The sequence below is a fragment of the Pangasianodon hypophthalmus genome, chromosome 27 (genome assembly GCF_027358585.1).
Source record: "Pangasianodon hypophthalmus isolate fPanHyp1 chromosome 27, fPanHyp1.pri, whole genome shotgun sequence".
Lineage (NCBI taxonomy): Eukaryota > Metazoa > Chordata > Actinopteri > Siluriformes > Pangasiidae > Pangasianodon > Pangasianodon hypophthalmus.
In genome coordinates, this window is record NC_069736.1 from 6,524,163 (window position 1) to 6,549,805 (window position 25,643).

The window sequence follows — 25,643 nt, forward strand, 5'->3', positions numbered from 1 at the left end:
ATGGGATTTCGTGCATCAGTGGCCACAAGTCAGCTCGTATTATATGAAAAAAAGAAAGTGCACTTCAAAGCCATGTGCAGAATTTGGCCAGAAGCAGAATCACATTTCCTGCACAGGTGCTGTCTGGGACGTGGCTTCAGAAACAAAAGTGTGTGTAGCAACAAGACCACACACAGACCAAACTCCAAACCTGCAACCTACGTTGAGAGACCAAAGTGGTGGGGAGTTATTATAAGAAGGAGAAGGCAGATTTCAAAGCATAAATTAGAACTTTATTTTATTATTACAATATTACAAAAAGAGTAGCACAACTCTCCACACACACTCTGTAGTTTTCGCTCACTCACTCAACAGCCACAGAGTGACAGATATGAGAAAGTCTTCTAGACTCTTCATTTCACAGCTATAGCAAAAAAAAAAAAAAAAAAAAAAAACCAAAGAAAAAAATTTAAATAACGAAAAAAATCAAGTTTATAATTATAAATAGTCACAAATTGCAAAACTGAAGCTTTGAAACTTGGAATAAAAAGATTTTTGTTACAGCCCAGAACTACACATAGCTATAAAACATAATTACAATAAAATATTATTCTTTTTTCTTTGTTTTGTTGCAAAGTAATCCTAAGGAATTGCTTTTCTATTCAACAAAAGCTTTAGTTAATAAAAATAAACAAGGAAAAAATTGCTGTTCCTTTATAGTCTTTTTGAAGTCGTTTTCATAATTATCATTATTATAGGTTTCATAATAACCATGCTTGTTTTCAAAGGAAAGTCCAAGGACCAAATACTTAAGGCTTTATAAGGGCTGTTCCAGAGGGAGGCAAGCAGAGAGTGGGTGATGGTGAATCCACCAACCAACCAACCAACCAACACACACACACACACACACACAATCAGACACCCATTACTCACTCACTCACACTCGCTCGCCCACTAAAACCATCCCCACACAAACCATCCAACATTCACACAGTCATTACACTTCGTAAAAGTTACAGTAGTATAGCAGATTAGCCAGTGTACAATAAAATAAATCATCTGCTGTTTCACCTTTGACTTAAAGTCCTCCTTGATTTACCCACAAGCGATCTTGCAAGTGATCAATTTGGTCTATTCAAGCACATGTCATTAGAGCATCAGTAGCAACTCCTAAACTGAAGTTATTTCAACAGATACATGAGAAAATGTAGGATCAAATAATCTCAATTTGGTTTGTAGTTAGTCTCTAAATGATATTAGTAACAATCCACAATACACAATCTTCTCCAGTAGTAAGTTTAGTCCTGCTAACTTTATTACAAACCATCTAACAAGAGAACAGCCCATCTCTATGATTCAAGTACATTTTCATATCTTAAGAAAATGAAGCAGAAGTACAATGGCACCCCTTGAAGCTCAATATCTTCTTGCAGGTTTTTTTCTTTTAATTAAGCCCACATTGGCTTCTTAAGAAAATAGAACTCCACGATCATGCTGCCTACTTCATTCATCTAAATGAGTTAAGACATCAGTTAAGCCACCTGATTTGTCGCAGCACTTTTAACTGTAATTGATATATAAGTTATGCTTCCGTCACTTTAAGCCAGCCAGACTAAGTGGCTTGATATGCGACTGATAAAACTTCACTGATATATATTATCCTGTCGAAATCATGTTGTCGATTACAAAACATTATCCCATTCACAGATTAATAAATTAATGTAGAGAAGAGGATGAACCCCACTGAACAAGATCTACATTGTCTTGAACAATTTAGTGAGGAATCTGGAGATGCCAAGTACACACAGGCCAGATCCAGAAATAAAAAAAGAGAAAATACCTTCCTGAACAGTGCATTACTGAGGTTATTCGACTTATAGCTGAACCATAAACCTCTGGCAAGAGAACGAGTTGGCCATTCATGATGTTTGAAGGACATCATTTCAGCTTTCAGACTGTACTTCTATGTCTAGAAGACGTATCACACAGTGATCTGGGAGAAATAAAGTAAAACCAATAACCAAAATTATATGGGCTTAATCCTTTAAAAAATTGATCACTTGCAAGAATGATGATTAAAAGAAAAAAAACAATAGTGAAAACACTGCTTTTGTTAAATATTTTTCAGTTTTCAGTGATCACTTTCTGTTTGCTGTCTGAACTGTTAATGTGTTGATGTGTTGTAATGCTTTTCCTCCTATTAAGTAATTTTAAGACAGAGAGCAGAGTAGATGATTTTGTGTGGCTATCTGAAACGGACAGAGGTGGTGAGTGGAGCCTGTGTCAGAGCTTATCTGTACCCTGGGTGCTGGCCATGGGCCATGGGGGGAGGCCTGGGCATCTTCCCCATCAGGCCCAGATTTTGATCTCGGAAGCAGGGAGTCTGGAAGTCCCCTCCCATGTAATCTGCCGTTTGCATCAGATTAGTCTGCCCCACTGCGGCTCCCCCTGCCACTCCTGCCGGTCGATAATGCGCTGTTCCTCCCGTGGGGGCGCAGTCCACCCCTGGGGTGGGGTTGGTACTGCCCGTTCCATTGCCTGTTGGACCATGGAAGGGCGCAGGCAACTCCTGTGAGCCGGAACTGTCGCTGTTGGGTGTTGGGAGAATACTACCCCACACAGGCACCTGGTGGTAGTACTGGCCGTTAGCGTAGTGTGCAACAGTGCCAGGTGGCATGGTGTTGTTGTTGACAATTGGAGGCGAAGGCGTTGGCTTATCCATGGGGGGTTTGAGGGTGTAAGGCTGCCCTACACACAGCTCAGGTGGGTAGTTCATGCCTTTACAAGGGAAGCCTGGGTCCCGAGGAGCGGTTTTGCAAGGGTGCCCGGCCCCGTCCGATACATGCTGCAGGTGTGCGAGCTGATGCTGGTTCCATGACATCATCTGCTGATGCTGTTGGTGGCAAATCGGATGCTGTTGGGGGTTCTGTTGGTGCTGCAGATGCTGTTGCTGCTTCAAATCGTTGTGATACACAGCCATCCTGTTTATGGCACCCATGTTGTGAAGAGGCACTCCAGTGCCTACTGATTTATCTGGTGCCCCAATGGTGCAAGAAGAGTGTCCAAGGCCTGGAGGTACAGCGCTGGAATGCCCACTGTGCATGGCCACCCGGGAGCTGGCATTGATGAGCAAGTTGCGGCTGATGGGGCTTGGGTTAGCAATTTGGCCCTCACACATGGATGTGGCCCCGGCGCCCTGGGCCCGAGCCTGGCAGAACTGGTTAATCTGGTGCACAATGGTGCTCAGATCAGCTTGGCGGCCCTGGTGCAAGGTGCCAGCCATTGAGAGAGGAATGGTTGAGGTAGAAACAGTCACATTTGGAGGGGCATCGGCATCCGTGAGTTTTCTAGTGCCACCCTGCAGGCCCGGAGGAGGCTGTTGGAGGTGCTGCTGTTGTTGTTGAAGCAAGAGAGCAGGAGGAGGCTGTGGACCTGGGTGACCAAGAGGAGGGGGGTGGGAAAGAGGCTGTGTCCTGCCCATGCCCTGTGGGTGCTGGGGCATTGCTGAGGGCGCGTGATGCCCAAGTCCCTGGTGTTGCTGTTGCTGCTGGAGGGGCTGGAGACTCTGACTGTGTTGTGGGAGGCCTTGCTGATGTTGTGGGGGTCTCTGAAGCGGCTGTGGTGCATGCTGAAGGGTTAAAGTGCTTGGTGCTGGGCCATACCCACTTCCAGGGGCGCTCATTGTCACACGTGTACCGGTGAAGTCTTTGATGATGCCCTTGGTGATGGGTGCCTTGACGATGGCCAGGAGGCCGGCCTTGGCCGCAGACTGTGAAGGGGGATAGGGACTGTAGCGTGCACCACCCGCGTCCAATCCGTTGACAGTGCGCCGCACGTGGTTGCGTTGTGGGACCTTGACGCTGTTAGGAAATATTTTAATGGTCAGCGGGCTGTTGGCCACCTTCTTAGCATAAGCGTCCAGCTCCGCAGGGGTCGGATACTGGGCTGATCTCATCCTCTGTGTAGTGTCCCCTGGAGACACAGAGAAGGACATACAATAAAGAGAGAGAAAGAAGAAATAAATTAACAAAGGAATTGACAATTACAGGGAAACAGCATCAAAAGGGGTGATAAAGGGATACAGTAACAGGAAAAATAACAGAGCTGGGGAAAAGGCAGATACAATATGGATACCCACATGTAAGGAGAGGTGAGAGTTAACAGGATCAGGAGTAACCAGAGCAGAGGACACAAGAGAGGAGCCGGACCTGAATGCCCCAATATTCTCAGGTTACCAGTTTCAGTGGAGCCATAAAAAGGCCCTTGACTTTTAGCTGATAAAGAAACACACAGTTCACATCGTGCCAGCACCACAAACACACAACCATGCCAGGGTCACTGTTGTGCTGAGAAAGTTCTAGCCCAACCCAAATAAAATCTGATAAATGTTGGTCCTGTGGTGGTCCCTTTCAATCAGTGGATGGAGTAGAGGGGGCTGTCAAATTGTGCATAGTAAATAATTGGTTATAACCGACTAGACAGTGGTACTGGGCTACTGATCAGAAGGTTGTGAGTTCAAACCACAGCATTGTCAAGCAGCTACTTGAGCAAACCTGTCTGCCCCATGGATGCTGTATCACAGCTGATATGCTGCAAAGTAGATTACCTAATAAATGCAAATCTAAACTGCCAACTGAGTGTACATGAGTATACATCATCTACACAGGAAATTACTACAGCACTGTGATGGTCATTGTAGAGGTAATTTTTGATGAGCATGCACATTTTGTTTTCAGTGTACATCAGCCTCCTCCTAATGACTTAATAATGTGTTCTGACATTTAAAAAGCGAATATCTTGTACTGACATAGGTTAATTGCAATATGTGTGTGCGTGGTTGAGGTAGATGAATGCTTATCATCCCAATTCCACCTCTCTCTCTCTCTCTCTCTCTCTCTCTCTCTCTCTCTCACACACACACACACACACACACACACACACACACACAGGGCATTATGGTGGGTGCACTTAAGCATGGCAAGTGCACGTGACACTATTTTAAAACATTTTATGTTAATCCTCTCAGTGTGTGTGCGTGTGTGTGTGTCAGTGTCAAGTGTCAGAAATCATTTCTTAAAGAGCATGTAGAGAGTCTCCACAACTTATTTGTGGTTAACAAATGTTTTAAAGAGTATTACTTAGAATTTTTGTGAAACCGAGTGCAACAGCACCACCAGTCGCGGGTGTAATGAACATGAAAAACGTGGATTATTTATCATCAATTTTTTGCTAGGAGAAACTAAAAGTTGATAGACTCAGCCCACACTGTCTAATCAAAGTGCAAATTACACAAAAGGAAAGATAACAAAAAAGTAAGTTCAGTGTTTTTTTTGGTTTGAATGAAAGGGTTTCAGCTTTTCTGTTTACTGTGTTTGCTATTCAGAGGAAACGCATGAACCCAGAAAAATGTAAAAATATAACTACTAAGCTAGATAGATATTAAGCTAGTTATGTTTATCTGCTCCAGTGACAACCCCTCAGTGTATTGCTAGCCAGCTGGCTATATTTAATAAAACTTTTAGCTTACTAATGACAGCCACTTGCTGCAGCTGTATCTATCTAGCTATTTACAGCTACTCCAATGCACAACCACAGTTGCAACATTGGTCAATAACACATATTTTCAACTGATTTTACACTCATTTCCCACAAGTATGATGGATGTGACATGTACCCAAATAGTCGATTTTAGCCAATGGGCTGTATCATGATTGAGAGTGGGGTGTAGTTCCCATTACACTTGATCCCAACTAGCTGATGACCATAAAAACTCAGACTTACTTATGCTCCAATAAATCCACACTTACATGCTTGGCTGAACTACACAAGTAAAAAAACTTGACCCGACTACTAACACCTCCAAACTGCTTCTCAGCAGCATTTCCAAAAGGACAACAGCTGAGCCTGTTATTATAATAACTGTGGTCTTGGCTCTAAATGAGCTGATTAATTAGAGTGCGCTCATTTTCTCTCCCTCAGCTCTCCTCACTATATCTTGATGAGTGCAGCATGCTTAAGGCCAAAGAGAACAAAATGTGAGACAGTGAATCTCTGGAGTTCGTTTAATAGCAAAAAAAAAAATCTTTGAGAGAGACATGTATTACATCTTTGCTTGACATTTTTACACGACTGCTCATTTTCAATTTCCACTTAAAAATGGCGTTTTAATGACTTTTGGTTGGTAAATTCACACAAAGTCTGTTACTTCAAAAATCATGGTATTTTTTAAAAAGCAAATTGAAATTTAACTGTAGTTTCTGTCTTTTTTTTTCTAATTTTGGAAGACGAGTGGGAAATTTTTATTCTACCCTGTTAGGTATTACCAGTGATTCATATCCTCTTGGATATAATGTCAAACACACATTTAGGGTTTTTTTTACAGCATATATTTATATCATGGGGTTGGGCCTAGTACAGAGTTAGCTATTTTCATGTTGTATATGATTGCACAAAAATCTGTGATATTTATGTACAAAGAACCTACATACTTAGGCATCTACTGCACTAAACAGTATCAGATTTGTGGTGAACATTAATGGCTTGAAGATCATATATTAAAAAAATATCCTAAGCAAAAATAAAATTTAGTATAAAACTTTGCTAATGGTAACCAATGATTATTTTATCACCCATTAGAACTTCTACACACACATATATACTGTATACAGAGAGTTTATTTTTCTGTATAAAACAGAAGCATTCCACACTTACTTACAGTATGATGTAATAGATAAACAGCACTATGATCCCAAAGGAGGAAAAAAAATAGTTTCTTGAGTTGATATGACACGTATGATGCATCTATAGAATATAAAAGACACTGAGGGAATAAAAGATGAGAGAGAGAGAGAGAGAGAGAGAGAGACAGAGAGACACACAGAGAGAGAGAGAGAGAAAGAGAGAGAGAATTTGACGATAAGTGTTCTCTGTGAAGCCGCTGTCTGGCTGCTGAAAGGAAGTCTTTGTATAAAACAAGCTTTTATCATTCGAAGTGAGAGAGAGAGGAAGAGAAGGAGAGACAGAATTAGGGGGCAGGGGAGATAGATGGGTGAGGGGGGCTTCTGATGTGCACCCACCTGCACTTCCCTGCCACTCTGATCCAGAACTAGTGATCCTTCCTACACACACACACACACACACACACACACACACACACACCACATTTACATGCATTTCCATTTGCCTCTGGCTCCCTCATCTCCAAGCTTCTCAGAGTGACCAAGGCCACTCACACAGGCTCATTCATGTCGAGGTCACTTTTCTAACAGTCTAATATTAATTCTGCACACTGATGAAAGAACTGCACAAAAAATTTTTCCTGTGTCACATTTACAAGGCTCTCACTCACTCTGCATGAAGTAATTCTCTTAGCATTTTTCAAATGTTGTTTAAAAAATTGTACTGTGGGCTCTGGGGTGATGGTGAGTTGTGGTGGACTCTGTGGGACCGCTGAGGTTACCTGGTAGTCTGTATAAGATTAGGTGTTAGGAGCTCAGTTTCTCCCACAGCTTTGGACGAACTACATCCAAGTACACAGGATGACATGGTACCAGGAAACTAATGTTAATGCTGCACAAAATGGATGCAATTATTATGGTATTTTCACTAGTTTGGCTCCTGATAAATAAATCAGCGAGAACATGGCACTGCAAATAATGAATGAGGATACAAAATCCCACTCATGACCTGTGACAAATATGTGATAGTTTACTTGTGGAAAATCATGGAGCTATTTCCAGATTCGAAAATTTTGAATGAAATTGTAGAATGGTTTTAGACCATTTTCAGGGTTTAAAAAAAAAAAAAAAGAAGCATGATGGTGGTAGGGAGAATATTTATATTTATAACATAATGCATTATGTTATTTGGGTATTTGAAAATAAACCTGTAGTGCCTCATTATGAAAAACTATAACAATTTTTGTTTAGGACAAACCAGCAGCTTGCTACAAGCAACAACGAAGTTGGTTAGTGTTAGGCAATTATTACAATATCTAGATCATATTGCCAGAGCGCCCAAGGCTAGCTGGGACAGAGGCCTGTATTCTGGGCTGGTTGATGATTTTAAAGCTGTATGATGTGCTTGACCAGTGAAAAGTGCATTGCTATTTTCAGATCAGTGCTGTGGGGCAAACCTCCAGGCAGACACCATGAGCCATGAACCTGGCTGGCTCAGTTTCAACCACTTTGCTAATGACAAAACAAACACATGCCTCTCTCTCACTCCAAACTCAGCACTAATCACTTAGAGGCAAAGTAATTCTTTTAACACTTGCCATCTCATGCAATTCTCCTTCTCCTACTTTTCTCTTGAAGGATGATGCTCAGGAACTTTCTCTACTGCGAGCAATGAATTAGACTGAGTGTCTATGAATTTTAACGTGATGATGAAAACAAGCAACACTGAGCAAGAGAAATCAGTCATGACAAAAATGAAATCGGAAATTTGTAGCTCCAGGAAACTTCATTTATTCATTGGTTCAGTAAGCACTTTATCCTGGTTAGTGCCATGTTGGAGGTGGAGCCTATCTTAGTTACACTGGTCATAAGGCAGGAAAACATCCTGGATGGATCCAATGAAGGACTCAATGCGTGTGCATACACACACACACACACACTTTCACACATTCACACTCATTCACACCTAGGGACAATTTAGAGTCACCAATTACTTGAATTGCTGAATACATTAATTAAGATGATGTTAGACAAAGTATGAGTTTATAAGTCTACATGTAATTTCCCTCCTCAATGACAAGGTGGAGGTTCAATTCAATTTTATATGTGTAGTGCTTATAACAACAGCCATTGTTCACAAAACAGCTTTACAGAAAACCAGGGCCAGAGGTGACATTGAAAAGAAAAATCTCCCGGACACGAGAAACCTTGAGAGGAACCAGACTCAAAAGGGAACGCATCCTCTTCTAGGGTAACACTGAATGGTGTGACTGTAAATCATTACTCTTCCTCAATTTTACACTATAATGTCAAACAGTGCTGAGTGTTTTGAAAAGAGCCTTACAGCAGTCTTAGGTACTGTAATCTCATCAAACTATGCATCAAGTCGGAACAAAAGCTAACCAAGCACATGAAATCTGTGAAAGCTAGCCTGGTGGGTGTGGCCTGCTGTGATATGTGGTAATTGAATCGGTTGGTAAATGTATAGTTCCAGTACAATTTCAGTTTTTGCATTTTAAAATTTAGTTCTGCTTGCATGAAATAGCATATAGGTTGTTTTTATTCAAAGTTTTCTGGGTGTTTAATATACTACTCACACAAATGTTTTAATATTTTACACCATGTTCCCCGGGACTTTAATGACTATTATATAAAAAAGGAGGCTGAGACAGCCAAAAATAGAGACGGATAGTGAGACATAAAAGAGAACAATTTATGGAACTGATGACACAATATTCATTTTGCAGAAAGTCTTAAGGCATAGTTTGGTATGGAATTATAAAGTATTTTCTCTCTTGCGCTCTCCTTCTTCACGTTAGCCCCCCTGACCCTTCATCTTCCACTCCCAGCTGCATTCTTCTCCCTTCATATGAATCATAAATAGAGGGCCATATTAAAGTGTGGAGTATCGTATCTGACCTAAGTGATCGACCCACTGCTACAGCTTGATAGTTAATACCCACTACTGCATTCAGCCTCGGGTGGAGAGGGAGAGGTAGATGCAGCAGGAGGAGAAAGTGAGATGGAGTGAGAGAGATAAGCCAGTTTTGGTTTGGTCATGTCCCCAGGCTTGGAGCATCTCTAAGCTGAGTAGAGGAAACTGGTCCTAAATTACAACAAAAAAGACTCCATTGCTGTCCAGAGCTCCAGTCTCAGAGGTGCACATTAGAGCCATCTACTGCATTTTACTTAGAGTCTTCCCCTGCCGCAGCTATTTGGTCCATTAAGAGTGACAACGGCACACTGCCTTTCTACCTGACCACAACGAGATGCACGAGGGAAGAAAATGATGGAAACCGAGTGAGCAAGGAAGGGAACAAGGAAGGGCCAAGCAAAAACACTCTTAAATCCACCACATCTCTCTGTGGGCAGGCTTCCTGTCAGATTAGCTCTCTGTCAGGGTGGCACATGATGCCCTGGAGATGTTGGTGCGTGTGTCACCAAGCGGGCCGCTAGCACAGAGACTGATGAGCAGCACGTCGCCCTGAGGGGAGCCTCCATAAGCAGCAATTATGGAGACACAGCCACTGAAGTGAAGGGGCCATTCCTGACCCCCTGTGGCTGTCTATCTCTGTCCTCGACTAGCTCTGTCCCTGTCTATCTCTTTCCCCGTCTCTCTGAGAGATTGCGGCCTGCATCCGCACTCCTGACCATTACGGCAGAGACGTGGATTGAATTGGGAGCCACGTTCCATACCGAGCTTAGTTCCAGTCTAAATGGCTTTTCAGTGAAGAATGTTGTTTGATACTCAGGTGATTTAAAAAAGAGCTGAAGTGTGAACATGCACTTTCCTTCTGGAAGACCTCCATTGGCATTTTGGAATAACTTTGAAGAAAGAGATCAAAACGTCAAGCCAAAACAACCAAATACGAGATAACCTTATAGCCAAAAAAAAAAAAAAAAAAGATGTACTGATCACAAAATGTATGGTGAATGTCATCAAATCTGTTTCTGTATTTCTATATTTTGGGTATGCGTGCACACTTCTGTTGAACTGCCCTTGGACAGTGGACAGAGGCAGGATTTTGGACTGTAGCTTGTGATTAGATCAGCCAAGGTAGCTAATGAGAAATGTGGGTGCCTTCTGTTGACTTCTGTGGTCTCTGGTAAACACAGATAACCACAGTTTGTCAGTGTTGAGTTTCCTGTTGTTGGTTAAGCACACCTGGCATGGACACAGGGATCTCAGGAGAGACACAGGAAACAGAAATGTTCATATGTTGCGTGCGTAGCTTTTATGCATGTGGAGGATTAAAAGCTCTGTCCACCAGTAGAAGGATCAGAGCTGAAATATGCCTGGCAGGTTTCTGAGTATCTGCAAAATGTTAGCAATTTCACACCGACTATTTTGGGACGCACGTCACTACAGCGTGGCATGGAGACATCATACAACTGTACACAAGCTCAGTTGCTACTGTTGTGGTCATGGTCATCGGCTGTGTCTCAAATCACAGTCTATTATGACCCTATAGTTAAACGTATTTACTATATAAGGCTACTAATCTATTTAAAAAAAAGACGTGTAAATGTTACTAAAGGTAACGTATGTGGGTTTGTACTTCAGAAACGCACTGCTATACTTCTGCCAGTTTTTATGTTGGCAATAATGAGGTTGCATACGACCAACAGACCAAATCCAGTTCAAATACCAGCAGCCTTAGACTCAAATTCCTACATTAATGAAAAGAAGCATCAAATCCTGTCTTGTTCCCTGTCACTTTGTCATCTTTCTTGCTGTGTCCTCTTTTACTCCACTTTTTAAACCAGCAGGAGCACTAGCTAAGAGGAAATGAGCTATACGGCGAGAAAGAGGGAGATGAATAAGAATAAAGGCTTAGTGATTCTCCCTGGAGAAAAGCCTCATATAAATGGTGCTATAGTCAGAAGTGGGTGAAAGATGAGCTTTCGATCAGGCAGAAGTAGCTGAAAGAAGAGAGTTGGAGTGGCCTGATGTGTTCGGCAGGGGAGCCAAGGGCTGAAAGAGGCGTGTCTTGTGGAAGGGTGTGTGTGTGTGTGTGTGTGTGTGTGTGTGTGTGTGTGTGTGTGTGTGTGTCTGTGTGTCTGTGTGTCTGTGTGTGTGTGAATAGCAGAGACTGACAATGGCAAGGGAACGGCCCTGTGTGCCGGTAATGGGGGCTCCTGGGGCTAGTCTGATTACTGCTATTCTCAAATCACACGGCTGATGAAGGGGGAGACAGGGAGGGAAAGGCAGAGAGAGAGAGAGAGAGAGAGAGAGATACAGGGAGAGAAAATGACAAAGAGCGAGACAGGAACGGGGGGGGGAATTAGGAGACGTGGAGGGAATGAATGTGTGAGCACTCGAGTTAGGGGGCGGAGACGGATGCAGAGAAAGAGATGGAGGAAAAAGGTCTCGAGTTAGACGAGACACACACAAAAAGTAACAAGTAGAGGGACAAGGAAAGACAGAGTGCGCATAAGTAATGAGGCCCAGAAGTGGGTCAAGCTCACACTGCGAGCGAATCCTCCGGAGATCAGTCAGTCTCTGAGGGAGGAGCGGAAGGTGTTTTCTCGCCGAGTCCAGATGCACCAGAACACACGCTGTTCCTGTGGTTAAGCGCTTCATGAATATGCTAGCCAAACACCTGCAGAGCGCCTCGCTTCCATTCCCCCTCTCCCCGAGTCAACGCTCTTTAGCTCTCTCCTTTCCTGTGACACTCAGCCCTTTCTGTCGCTTCCTCTCCTCTTCTCGGCTTTCCCCTGCGAGTGGAGAGTGATGTCTCCTGCCACTGTTGACACTGTCTGTCTGTCTAACTGGGTTTTGCCATTCTACAGAGATTGAGTCCTCATTATCACCAGTCAGCCTCCCAGGAGAACATGCTCTACAGGGGTACACGGCACCGAGAGAGAGAAAGGGGGGGTGGTGAGAAGGGCAGAGGAGGTAAAGAGACACACACACACACACAAAGGGGAAAGGTGTGCATGAGTGGGCAGAGAGAAGGACAAGGAATGAGAATGACAAAAGGAAGTCTCATAAATCACACACTGTGCGCTAAGACTGAAAGATATGTTCTAATCAACAAACAAGATTAGTAGGTAGAACTTACTTTTAAATGAATTTGTCTATTTGTAAAATTGCTAAAAATACATGCGATTTAGACAACAGTGCCAGTCTGTGTTTAGTTCTACCTGATGTTCGCTCGCTAATTTATCCAAGTGTCACAGTACTACCTGTAGTTTTCCTTCTTTTTTTAGGGGACAAGTACAGTTTTGAAACAGAGACTGAAGCAGAATTGCAAATGCTGTTGTGTCTGTTATCTGCTACAATCCCTCTGCTTTCGTTTCCTGGTGCATGATGGGACAGGTTGCTGCACAAAGTGTCCATCACGCCACATGTTCCCTCTCTGGGGTCTTTTTAAGGAAAGCAAGTGTATTTCTCACTGGATGGACTGATTGCAAGGATTTTTATCAATATGAATGAATTGATTCTGATTGTAGATTTTAAAGCAGCTAATGTTTGTTACATTTTTGTGTTTTTACCAACTCTTAAATGATGTCACTGTCAGCAAAATGTCCACTAAGTAAGAAATAAACCATGATGGGGTGTGTTATTATAGAAAAATAATCAACAATGGAGTGGTATTATCATCCCAAAGTGTTTTATTCCTCTTACACGACAGCAAATTCACCAACAATAATTTGCTTTAAATTTATTAAAGAACCATACGTCATACTTTTCATCTGTTTATGATTACGATTAATGTTTAATTTAATGAATGTCTAAGTGACAAGCTTGTTCATATTATAATAAAACATTATAAAAGAACAAACAAAAAAAAACAGCTCTTCATGCTACTGATAAACTCTTCTTTGGTGCTACAAAGCACTGACACTGGAGACTCCTTCCATAAATATTCAATCTTACAAAAATTTTCACCATATCAACGATTCAATGTTTATCTTTGTTAAATAAAAAGTTTTTTTTTTTTTTTAATTTTCTGTTTATTATTAGTCTTAGATTATTGTGGAGCTTCCACCATACAAGTCCTTGTGTTATTTACTACAGAAATGACAACGTTTTAGAATAAACACATTAATATAAACCATGCAACCGTAACGACTGTCAGCACTGCTGTTATAGAAGATTAATCAACACCTTCTGACCAATCAGATTCAAATATTCAGCAGTGATGTGATGCAAATATCCTTTCTGAACAGAAGGCAGGAAAAAGAAAGAATGAATTCTGCCTTGAAATATAATTTGGATGTACAATCATTTTGAAATCCTTGGGAAAAAAAAATATGGAAGGTAAATAAAATAAAGTTTATTTCTTTGCAGGATCTCTTTTCTTGCACTAACCATGTTAGCTAACGTGCACCATGATGCAAACACACAGAAGATTATGAAAGCAACTGAATTTAAATGTTTACATGGTGATTATACTTCTTATTTAGTTTTTATTTTTTAGCGTCGTAATTCAGATTGAACCCTTCATGAGTCTGAAGCTTGTGGCCAGAAAAGTGTACAAAATCTACCAGACATGTCTGAGGGTCATCTGTGCCTCAATGATGCTGTGCTTCAGCTGGGCAAGCTAATCTCATCCTTTTCCTCATTGAGCGTAGCACCTCATCTCTCTCTTGCTCTCGCTCTCTCTCTCTCTCTCTCTGTCATGGGCTGTTGACTAAACAAAATGGCCTCTGACATTTCCTCGCTAAATAGCTCTCCTGCCAATCTCGTGACATGTCATGTCAGGCGACACCCACATTTGTCCACTGCTGAGAGAACAGCGAGCGTGGGGGAAGAGAAAGGGCCAGGGCAGAGATAGAGTGCGTATGTGTGCGTTATAAGAGAGAAGGAGGGCGTGATAGAGAGACACAGCGACAGTATGTTAAAGAGAGAGAGAGAGAGAGAGAGAGAGAGGGAGATGTAGAGCTGAATGGCAGTGCAGGAGCAGCAGGTGCTCTCTGTGTGTGGAGGTGATGGAGGTTGGAGTTGATGGCTGCCGCTCTCCTGCTGCGCCTCCGAACAACAGTGCCTAATTTCACCGAGTGCTCAACATCATTGAAAAGGACAGGCTTGGACAGGCAGCAGGGTTTCCTGGAAGAGTGTGTGTGTGTGTGTGTGTGTGTGTGTGTGTGTGTGTGTGTGTGTGTGTGTGTGTGATGAGACTGGGGGCGAGGCTGACAGGTGCGTGGTGAAAAGCAGTGCTTATTGGGCATTGGCTGTCACTCAGGGGTGTCGTTCACACTGGCACAGATAAACCTGAGGCTTTTTGTCACAGGAGCACACAATTGTGGACGAGAGGAAGGCAGGAACAGAATTTAGCTGTCCTTAATTGTCCTTTCCGCAGATGCATTATGTCGCAATGGAATGACCAATACAGGATTTATGCAACCAGTACTGATATTAGAGAGCTGAGAACTACAGATCAGGCTGGAGGCTATTTCCAGTCATAAAACTGGAATAAATACGAGACTTGAACTGAACTGACTAGGCAATAATGTTTTCTGAGATAGCAATGTTAAGGGCATTATATTTATTTTCTACATGTGTGGTCTTCAGGGAAAAACCTTCCCATGGTGAAACTGACATTTTCTAATGTATATATAGTTCTGAAAAGGTTTTCCAGACCAGAAATATGCTTTTACTTTGCATATATTCAACCAGCATATATTCAACCAAAAAAAAAATTGACATTATCTTTCAAGATTTCTTATGTCTAAGTATATATTTTTTACATCTCTATATATTTTTTCCTATTATTACCCTCTACTACTTTTTTACTCTTGCTTTCTTGCACAGTCCCGGTGTCAACCACGCTGCACTTCACTACATGTTGAACACTGTATAACTGTATGTGCCAAAAAAATCTTTGAATCCTTGAATTTTATTCCGAATACAGCACAGGAACATTTTGACAGCCGCTATTTGATTGCAAACTGAACACTGAACTGATCAGGATTATGTCACCACAGCTCATACAGCATATATAGCTATACAACAACTTAATCAAAGCATGACATTCAGTGTGTATTCAGATAGCAACGTTTTAGACATCTTTATGCAGACTGTTAAACCACAACTGTTAAATGGGCTCTTTAACCAACACGATATTTGCAAGAATACTGTTTTGGTGAAATATATTTATGGTTTTGTAAATTTCAGGTGTCAAAGTATATAAGCAGAAAAACTCTATTTCGAACAAAGGCTGAGTTTCTTTCTTGCTTTTTTCTCCTGTTCAGGCAGAGAGACAGCTGATGGACTTTCTCAGACCGCTTCACATATATGCATGCACTACAGCCAAAATGTATGCAAGCAGTAAATCTTTAAGATTCAAAAATACTCACTTTAAGGTGCAATCACTTGAAAAGTTTGCATCTCCTAGTGAGACTGGAAGTTTGATGATGTAAAACAAATCTCTTGGTTCAAGTTAGTAATTTAGCTATGACTAAGTTGAGAGTTAATCCAACTTTGCCACTTACACAAATGCAATTAAACCTCCCTAAATTAATTTATGGATCTATGTGAAGTACAATTTATATATAAAACATGTTGTACTTTCGGAGCCTGTGGCTTGCAACTAGCTAGAAACAGTAAAAACAAAAGTTATAGACTCTTGTGTGTTATCTAATCGATTAAGCGTACAATCTTCTCTTATTTCAACACAATTTACAGTTGGGTCATAAAAACTCATGTCTACACACTGGTACAGTTAGCATTTTTCATCTAATGTGCTGCAACATGAAGAACCCCTTGTTTAGTGTCAACTCAACCAGTGCAGATGTGCTATTGATCAACAATGTGTTTCACAGTTTACTAAAGTTGATTAAAGTTTAACTTTAGTATGCTAACGTTTGCTCATGAATTATATGGACGCTGAAAGTCTGAGATGTGAAGCTGACATTGAGACATTGATATTGATTTGAATTGCATTTCTGTATTGGTCATATCCTGGCACTTAAAAAAAAAACAAAAAAAAACAATGCGCTGCTTGACGCCATTGAAATGGATTGTTCCACTGAGCAGGAAGCATTATTCACTCGGTAAAAGCAAACTGGAGAGGAAACATATCTGGCAACATTTCCAGATAGTACATCAGTCTATTTATTCAATCACAAGTGACTGATCCTGATCAGGGTCATGGTGCATCTGGAACCTATCCCAGAGTCTATGGTACTGTTTAATAAGCAATATTACTGTATTCCTGTTTTCTTTATTGATCACTGATAATCTATATGGTACTCTTTGAAGCTCTGGTATTGGTTGCACCCCTTTGCCTATTTTATTAAAAATACTGATTTTTTTTCTCTTTACTGTGTGTATATGTATGTGCATGTGTACATGTGTAAATTAGTACTCACATTTCTGAAGTCCAGTGTTCATCTGCGAGTGGGGAAGAAGCTGGAGGGAGAGGTCACCTGGCCCTGGCAAACAGGCCAGCATCTCACACACACACTCACACTCCTAGTGCAACATGGGACACACACTCCTCCTCACACTGAAAAGAGACAGCGAAAGAGGCAGGATTAGTTAGGCAGGTTATTACACCAGTATATATACATGTGTATGAGGAGCACCATATACAATAACACATACACCCACGCACACAAATGCGGACAACTGCGCACACACACACACACACACACACACACAAAATATCTATTTTATATCATGTCATCCAGCTCTAATTCAAAATAATCAAAATGACAGCACACACACACACACACACACACACACACACACACACACACACAGAGAGAGAGAGAGAGAGAGAGAGAGAGAGAGAGAGAGATTTCTTCAGACCTGACACCCGAACATCCCTCACCTAATACAAACCTAATAGTTTAAGATATAATCCAAATGGACATGTGTGTGCTCTGACCTCTCTACAGCATACCATACCACACAGACACACACATAGACACACACACAGACACACAGCCAGCCGTATGCTTCATGCAGATAGAACCTAATCCTAGCCGCTTTACCCATGGATCAGAGACAGGTCACTCTCCCACCTTTCAATTTCAGACCCTGCTCCCTCACTCGAAGCAGGTGAGGCCACGTTTGATACCCAATCTAAACTTTAATTAAACTTCAAACGCAGCATGGCCGCCGTGGAGAGCCTGGGCCTCAGGGCCAGCAGCCGAGAGTAATTCAACCTCTCTGCTCCAATCTCTCTCTCGCTTTCCCACTGCATCTTCAAATCCCCAAAGCCTAGTATCCTCTGATATTCCATTGGACTTACTTTTACCCCTCCATCTGCCATGGCCACCATGTCTCATGATCTGTCATGTGTGTACGTCTATTCGTGTTGAGAAAGTATAGGGAAGTATAGGAAGTTCCTGACCTATTCGGTTTAGCTCATTCATGTTGATGGGATGTCTGCTCAGATTTTAAATGTTGTATAAGAGGTGACCAACAGTCTAGAAATCATCTAAATCAGGAAAAATATGATAGGATTTAAAACAAATAAAAACTACATGGAGCTAGCTGAAGACAGAGGCTAATAATTTAACTAGCTAGTAAATGGAAGCATTTTTTTTTCTTCTCATTATACTTCAAAATGCTGTGTAAGAGATAAAAACATAGTCCAAAGTCATCTAAACCAGAACAAACATGTATTAAAAAAGAGAGAGAGATTCAACAGAGAGCACTACATATTTTTAAGCACACATAAGCTAGCTGAAGCTGAGGTTAACAATTTAGCTAGTTAGTACATAGAAGCAATCTTTTTTAATCTGCTTATATTTAAAAATGCTGGGTAAGAGATAAATAGTTCAAAGATCATCTAAATCAGATGAAATATGTATCTTAAAAAAGATGCTACTCACAGAGCTACATATTTTTAAGCAAATATAAGCTAGCTGTAGACAGAGGCTAAGAATTTAGCCAGCTAATACATAGTAGCTGTTAAGTCTTTCATACAGGACAATGTAAAGGCAGAATGTCAAAGGAAACCAGACAGAACCATCGGGAATATCAACGTTTTCCTCAGATGTGCTGGTGAATTGTTGAGAAAAGTGTCTGCAGAGCTAAAATTATACTTTAACTTAACGTAGCATCAATAGCACCATGGATTCTTCAATACTGAGGAAACATCAACATTGTAGCACAAATAATGTACTCAGAGCACAAAACCACAATCTGAATGTAGCAACCATGGACAAGTTTGTGCGTGTGAGTGTGTGCGCATGTGTGAGTGTGTGTGTTTGCTGTGTTTGATCAGTATATGAAATTCTAGTTATCCAGGTTTCCCAGGCTTCTGAGCTGAGGAAGGAGGCTTGGCGGCGTTCACAGGCAGCCCCAGTCAATTCAATTACAGTATTCACAGCAGCAGACACGCTTTGCCTAAGGAACAAAAGCAGCGGTGGCACGCTAATGGCTGGTCATTTGTGTCTAGCAGACGCATTTTCTTGCCCACCCTTCCACTGCTTTTTTTTTTTTTTTTAACCCTTCAATAAGTAAGGAGGAGAAATAACTAAAAGGAGACAAACACCTCACACGAGAGGCAATTATCCAACAAACAGCCGCGACAGGGCCATACCACGCTGTCGGAGGGCTTAGGAGCACAGACCTGGACCAGGGGAGAGAAGGATTATAAAGGTCAGAACGATGGCTCATTTAAATCCTCCCAGTGAGAGTGAAAACAAGCACTAATGAAGCAGGGTTGCACACACACAGACACACACGCCTGAAAGAAAGCAGTTAGGAACACAAACACTTAGGTGAAAGACAGAGCGAGAGAAACCTGAGGATAGGGAAGGATGAGAAGAGAGAGATCTCGGTGGTTCAGACTCAGAACGATTTGGGAAGGTCACTCCTCTTTGAGATGTTCTAACTCCCTTTTTTCCTTTACAGCTACTTCTCTGGTAAGGCTGGGAATCTCTCGAGACCTCACGATTTGATTTGATTTTTTTTTTGTTGTCTTTTTTTTCGATTCGGGGTGTTATGATGTTGATGCAGCTCGATTGAGGATTTTTATAGTCTACATTATGACTACATTTTCCAGTAAGACCCTTTGCTTTTTTGAAAACAACGCCATTTTCATCCATCATGAAGTAATGTATTTTCCATTAGGACTGTCAGAATGATTGTTACTTAAAACAGCAGGGTGTGAGGTTTTAGAGTTTTGTCCTTTCCAGTGAAGAAGAAAAAAAAAAAAAAGGGAGCTACTTGCTTTGTAAGGTGTTGTGCTGTGCCATTTCCACTGTGCGGATGTAATATGCATTCAGTGAGAATTCATCCCGAATATATTCCATGCAATTAACAGGAACCCTAAACAGCAATCCAAATATTTGCGACTCTGAGGCTATAAAAATCTGCTGTTAATGTCATCTCCTTGGGTTTACAGAAGAATTCTAAGAATAAATGCTATAAAGTCAGTATAGTTTTTAACTCACCCAAGTTTGACATGTGTTAGCTACTTGCCAAAAACATGTGTTAGCTACTTGCCTGCTTATGTTAGCATGCTAGCTAAAACAGATCACAGAATAACACACACGCATTAAAAGTAAGAACCCACGATTGACCCCACGTTGCCTGAAATAACAGAAATAACACACTACAAAAAAAGGGTTAGCCACTAGCCAGCCTATTGTCAGCACACTGCCGAACACAAATCAGATAATAAATAGATAGATGTCAAAATTACACATGCAAAGAGCAAATAGAATTTAATAAGCTTGAAATTCAAAATTACACATAACTCATCAAAAAGTCGACATTAGCTATTAGCTGTTCTCTAGCTAAAATGGCTTAACAACTGCGTAATGATACATGCTCCACATTGAGGATAAATCAGATTACTATCATTCATTAGCTTCGCACAAAATGATGTCACAAATAAACACAAGAAACAAGAAAAAAAGTCAGTCCTGAATCCATTTTTCTCTTATAGAAGAATATCATACTCTCTCACTCCTGTTTGTTTACACTCTCTCTCTCCTGATTGGCTGCCAGCTCCTACCTGCCACTGTGGAGTTGAACTTCTTTTGTGTCTAAAGTTGGGGCATACTTCCCACTTCTCGCCAATTCCGACCCGACACCCCAGGCACTCTGACTGTGAATTACTTTTACAGGCCTGTCATGAGACTCCTAGCAGCTCAGAAAAAATCATGTTATAGAGTGTTTTTGTCTTGCATTTTTATAAAAATATTTTTTTTTATTCATGCTTCATGTGTAACAAAAAATCCTATGTATTGTAGCTTAAAACTATAATTGATAATTTCATAATTTTCCTGAACAGTTTGCCTAATACTGTAGTTTATTACTGTCAGACATTTTTAATTATACATTTAGTTAAATACTTAAATATAAAACAGAAAACAAAGTATGCTATAAGTAATTAGGTCATTTCCAACAGGCCCTTATTGGCATGATGCTTTTTATAGTACTGAATCTGAAATTAGACATGCATACGTCATCATTATGTTACATCTTATGCAGTGAGCATATACAGTATATAGGATAGCCATTTGGGATTTCGTCTCACTTGGTCTGCTATGAGATGTAAAACATAGCGAAATATCAATGACGGGAAGACATTATTGTGGGTAAATAAGTAAAACTAAATTTGAAACATATGTTTATGATAAAAGTAGGACATTGCAGTGTAATATCCTTTGCTTGGGTGAGATTTGACAACAAGTGAAACAGCTGTGGCAGTGAAAATTTACAGACTAATTAATATTCAAATGTACTGAATTGCAATTGCAATCAGCCCTAGTATGATAGTGTTTATTTTTGATACATTAATTAAATTAATGCATAAAAAACATTTATGCATAAGCTAACATGAGATTATAATGTTTTTGTGCATGGATGTAGAATCATTCAAAGAATTACGATGCATCAAAGACATGATCATTTCTCTCATGCCATCATTTCTCCACTGCTGTGCACGTCTCTCGCCTCTCCATCCTCACACTGACCCTCACCCCCAAGACCATGGTGTGCTGAGATAAGCCTTTTAACTTCTGTCCATTTGTCTGCCTTTCTCTCCCTATCCTGACACACCTATTGCTTCTGTCCTCACCCAACAACTCCCTCTTCAGCCTGTATCTCTTCTTCCTTCCTGATTTCCAGCTTGTCCTGCCATATGGCACCGATCCCCTTGCCCTCGATTCCCCGCGTCACCATGCATTAGCTCTAATTGGCCTGACGTGTTCGTTCTGCTTCCTGAAGGATTTGGAGGTGCGTGCATGGCTCCGTTTCAGCCGCTTGTCTTTCTGTATTTTTTTTCCCCAGCCTTGTTTAATCTATGAAAGTGCCAACGCTTTTTCCTGAACAAGTATGACAAGGATTAAGAGAGATGAAGGGGAGGAGGGGGTGGGGGGTAGAAGGGAGCTTGTGATATCGAGTTACAGGAATAGAGTGTTGAAAGAGGATGGCTGTTTCTCAAGCATGATAATGAGGAATAAAGATGCACTATTAAAGCTGCCAGGTTTCCCAATAAGACATAATCAGTCTTGCGCTCACTCTTTCTTTCACACAGGCCTTAGACTTAAAAAGCACCATATAAAAACCAAAGTGTCTTTGGCATACACAATAACAAGTCATGTACATGTGGACTAGCCAAGAAAATATAGTTTCTTCCCTTAAACATTTATACAGTCATTTTATTATGCACTATCCAGGTGCATGTCCTTCAAGCTCCCTAAAACTTGCAAAGGGTCCAATGGGTCAATGTCTGCTCAGTTAATGCTGAGAGGAGAGACAGAGAAGATGTGTATCGAAGAAAGGACCACAGGGGGTTTCGTAGAGAAGGAAACTCTAAAGTGCACTAAAGTAACTCAAGGCCGAATACCAAACCAAGCAACACCACTAGTGTCCATCATGTAGTTTAATCCCTTACACCCTAAAGGTATTTTTAATCAATTTCTTTATGAATGACATACCCAAAACTACAGGTTTATTACTCTGACATTTACACACCGAAATGTCGGTTTTTTAGTACCAATCAACAGCAAAGTTTTAAAATCCGAAGATTAAGAAACTGTTCAAAAAACCTTTTTAAGAAATAGATTTTCAAAGGTTTTTTCCAAATTTTTTCTGCTTTGGAATGGTGGATCTGCTCTTTGTAAGAATATTTGCTGGGCTGTGAAACATCTAAGCCATAACTGTGTCACGTTTTGTGTTTACAATACAATCAAAAGTTACAGCGTTTTGCACCGTGGTGGCTCTTTTCTTTAGTGTCCAGAAACCTCTCCAAACAGAAAAAAAAAACTTCTATAACAATATGTAATATATGTATATAAAACTACGTAACAGCCTTTCATCATAAACTTAAGGTACCCCAGAAACTCCAATGTGACTTTTAAACAAGTAACACCTTCTGGATGGCTAATTCCCGTTACATAGCTTGGTGTTTGGGTCAAACTTGTTAAAACACTGTCAAAGTTATTTAAAACCGAGACTCAATATTTCTGTAAAAAACTGACCTGGGGCTCGATGTGCTAAAATTTATATCAATAGAATCTGTGTGCTAAGCTAGCTGGCTAACACGATTGTATTGGTATGTTTTGTCAGGTTTGGCTACTTTTAAATAAAGTACTGAGAACATAATAACGAGAATTATGAATCCGCTACCGAAATCCCACTTGTTACCTGTGACAAATAAAAGGAGGTTAACTAGCAGCTAACTATTTATTAACTAGTTAACTATCTGACTAGCTAATATGCATGTCAGGAGGATATCTGGGTGTTGCCAGTCTGCATAGATAGTTACTGCTGATTTGGTAGAGTAAAACACAACAATGTCCTACTCCATAATGTTATTTTTTATATCACACAAGAGAAATTTTGACACATTTATGAATTTCTTCCTGCTCAGTCACAGACTCCTTTCCTACAGATTGTAACCCAATCCTCCATCTGCAAGCAACAGTATCACCTGCATCCTGCTCCACTGAACTGGAATCATACTTCCCATTTTATGCATGAGGGAGTGACACGAATTTCAAAGTTAGTTCTTCCAGGAAATGAAATAATCACACAGACATGAAGAGTTGATACAGATGACCATCAGACAAGACAAGCTGTATAATGTGGTTCACGGTGGACTCACAGTGAACTTATACCAGATCCAGACATTTATAGGAAATGTAAGATAGCTGGAATTGTGAGCAGTGAGACCCAGGCAGTCACGTACAACTGCTCCAGTACCAGCAAGCTGCATTCATGTTAGATGACACGTCATTAGTGTTACTCCAAATTTATCGTGTGTGTGTATGTATGTGTGTGTGTGTGTGTGTGTGTGTGTGTGTGTGTGTGTGTGTGTGTGTGTGTGTGTGTGCATGCACTGTCCAGCTTTCAGATCTTTAATAGCTGTCTTTAGTGGTCTTTCTATTTATAATGCTTTAAAATTCATATATGAGGAGTTAAATTTAATCTGTGAATCATCGGCATGCAAGTACAAACTCCAAGTTGTAGTTGAGTAGAAACTGAGGATATTTACCACCCTGTTTACTACATAACAGACTATAACGGGAGTATTGCAACGCTGTAGCCATGTACAAAATATAGTGGAAATGAAATCAATAAAGAAATACCGTAATTTGGGGTTTAACATCATTTTGGACAGTGAGCTAGATTTTCTTGTTGCTGATATCAGAATCATGGCTTGAGTCACATACTCCACAGAAACACAGCCAGTGGTCACACTGGGAAAATTTCAAGCTGGATGGTTGGTTTAAAAAAAAAAATAAAAAAATAAAAAAATGGAGGACCCTCCAGGTGTACCCTAGTAGATGCCAAAACTAGCTGCATAAATAAAACCTATACAAACGCATTAGTTAACTAACTAGGTTATTAGTAAGACAGAGCTCTCTTTTAAATTGCTTTGTGCAGTGTTCACGTTGCCACTTGGTCATTTAGGTGGTATAATTACAAACAGATTGCGAAAGTAGGCTGTAAAGGATAAAAGATGGAAAAGTAGTAGATCCTTTTTTTTTCTCCTGGGATAATCTCGTCCTCTTGCGTCCTACTTCAGATAGAGCTTTCCATCAAGACACTTTGAACCCAGTTGCAAGTAAACTAATCTAAGGACTGTTTCTGTCATTTCCTGTTTAAGTAAATAAGCTATCAAGGCAATAAATAAGCTTGGTGACGAGGATGTGGTCTGAGCTGTATTAGTGCTCATAAAAATCGGACTGCTTCGACTTGCTTTTATCTCTTAGAGCATTTTCAAACCTATTGGTCAATTTGTCAAGTCGGAAACTGGGCAGAAGTTTTTGATATGTGATCAATTTAAAAAAAAAACATTGGCTAAATGACATACAGCACTGAAAACATACTCAATAAGAGATTTCTTCAGAAATATGGCAACAGAAAAAGGTAAAAAAAAGTCTAAGAGTGCATAGAAATCACAAAAATCACCCAAGCACGGAGACCACAGAGCCGTGATAAGTAAATAAATAGATAATTATATAAATAGCTAGTTGAAAACATTCGCAGCATTCGTCAGTCCAAATATCAGATCACATGGCTTTTCTGTAGTGCTACAGCTCTGTCTTTTTGTTCAGCTTGCATCTTGTGAGTCAGTTTAGCAGCTCACGTCTACAAAAAATGCATCATGCATCCAAATATACACAGCTGTTTGGTTCACTTCCTGAGAAGTGGTAGAAATGCTTGCTTACTGCAATCGAACTGTTTTAGAGTTCGCTTGAAACCGTACCAAGACCAGAAGGTCACTCAGACGGTCACAGATCCGTTGTCTTGGCTTGGACTCAAGTGCAATTACTGTGTTCTCACAGAGAAGTCTGCGTCCAAACAGACTGAACGCTGCATATGCGAAAGCACCCATATAGACACAGCGATGCAAATGGAAAGAAAGAGGAAGAGCACTATTCACTGAATCAAGTGTCAAATTCAGGTCCTGGTGCTCCACAGCCCTACAGAGACTTGTTTTCCCTCTCCTAATGTACCAAATTAAGTCCAGGAAGGCCTCGTTAATTAGCCGACGAGTTGAATCAGGTGTGTTAAATGAGCTAGAATGCTAAACACAGCAGTCTGAGAGGCAGAGTGCT

At 40.8% G+C, this 25,643-nt stretch overlaps 1 protein-coding gene across 2 annotated transcripts in view; it reads right to left on the reverse strand.

Annotated features, from left to right (window-relative positions):
• Window positions 1-260: 260 nt before the first annotated feature.
• fam222ba (family with sequence similarity 222 member Ba) overlaps window positions 261-25,643 on the reverse strand; it is a 62,910-nt gene continuing 37,527 nt past the window's right edge. For both annotated transcript variants that reach the window (XM_034300773.2, XM_026922342.3), the window contains exons 2-3: window positions 16,977-17,113; window positions 261-3,951 (exon numbers count right to left, since the gene is read on the reverse strand). In XM_034300773.2, the coding sequence (XP_034156664.1) occupies window positions 2,270-3,951; window positions 16,977-17,058 (1,764 nt within the window). In that variant the 5' untranslated portion in view covers window positions 17,059-17,113 and the 3' untranslated portion in view covers window positions 261-2,269. The remainder of the gene's footprint in view (window positions 3,952-16,976; window positions 17,114-25,643) is intronic.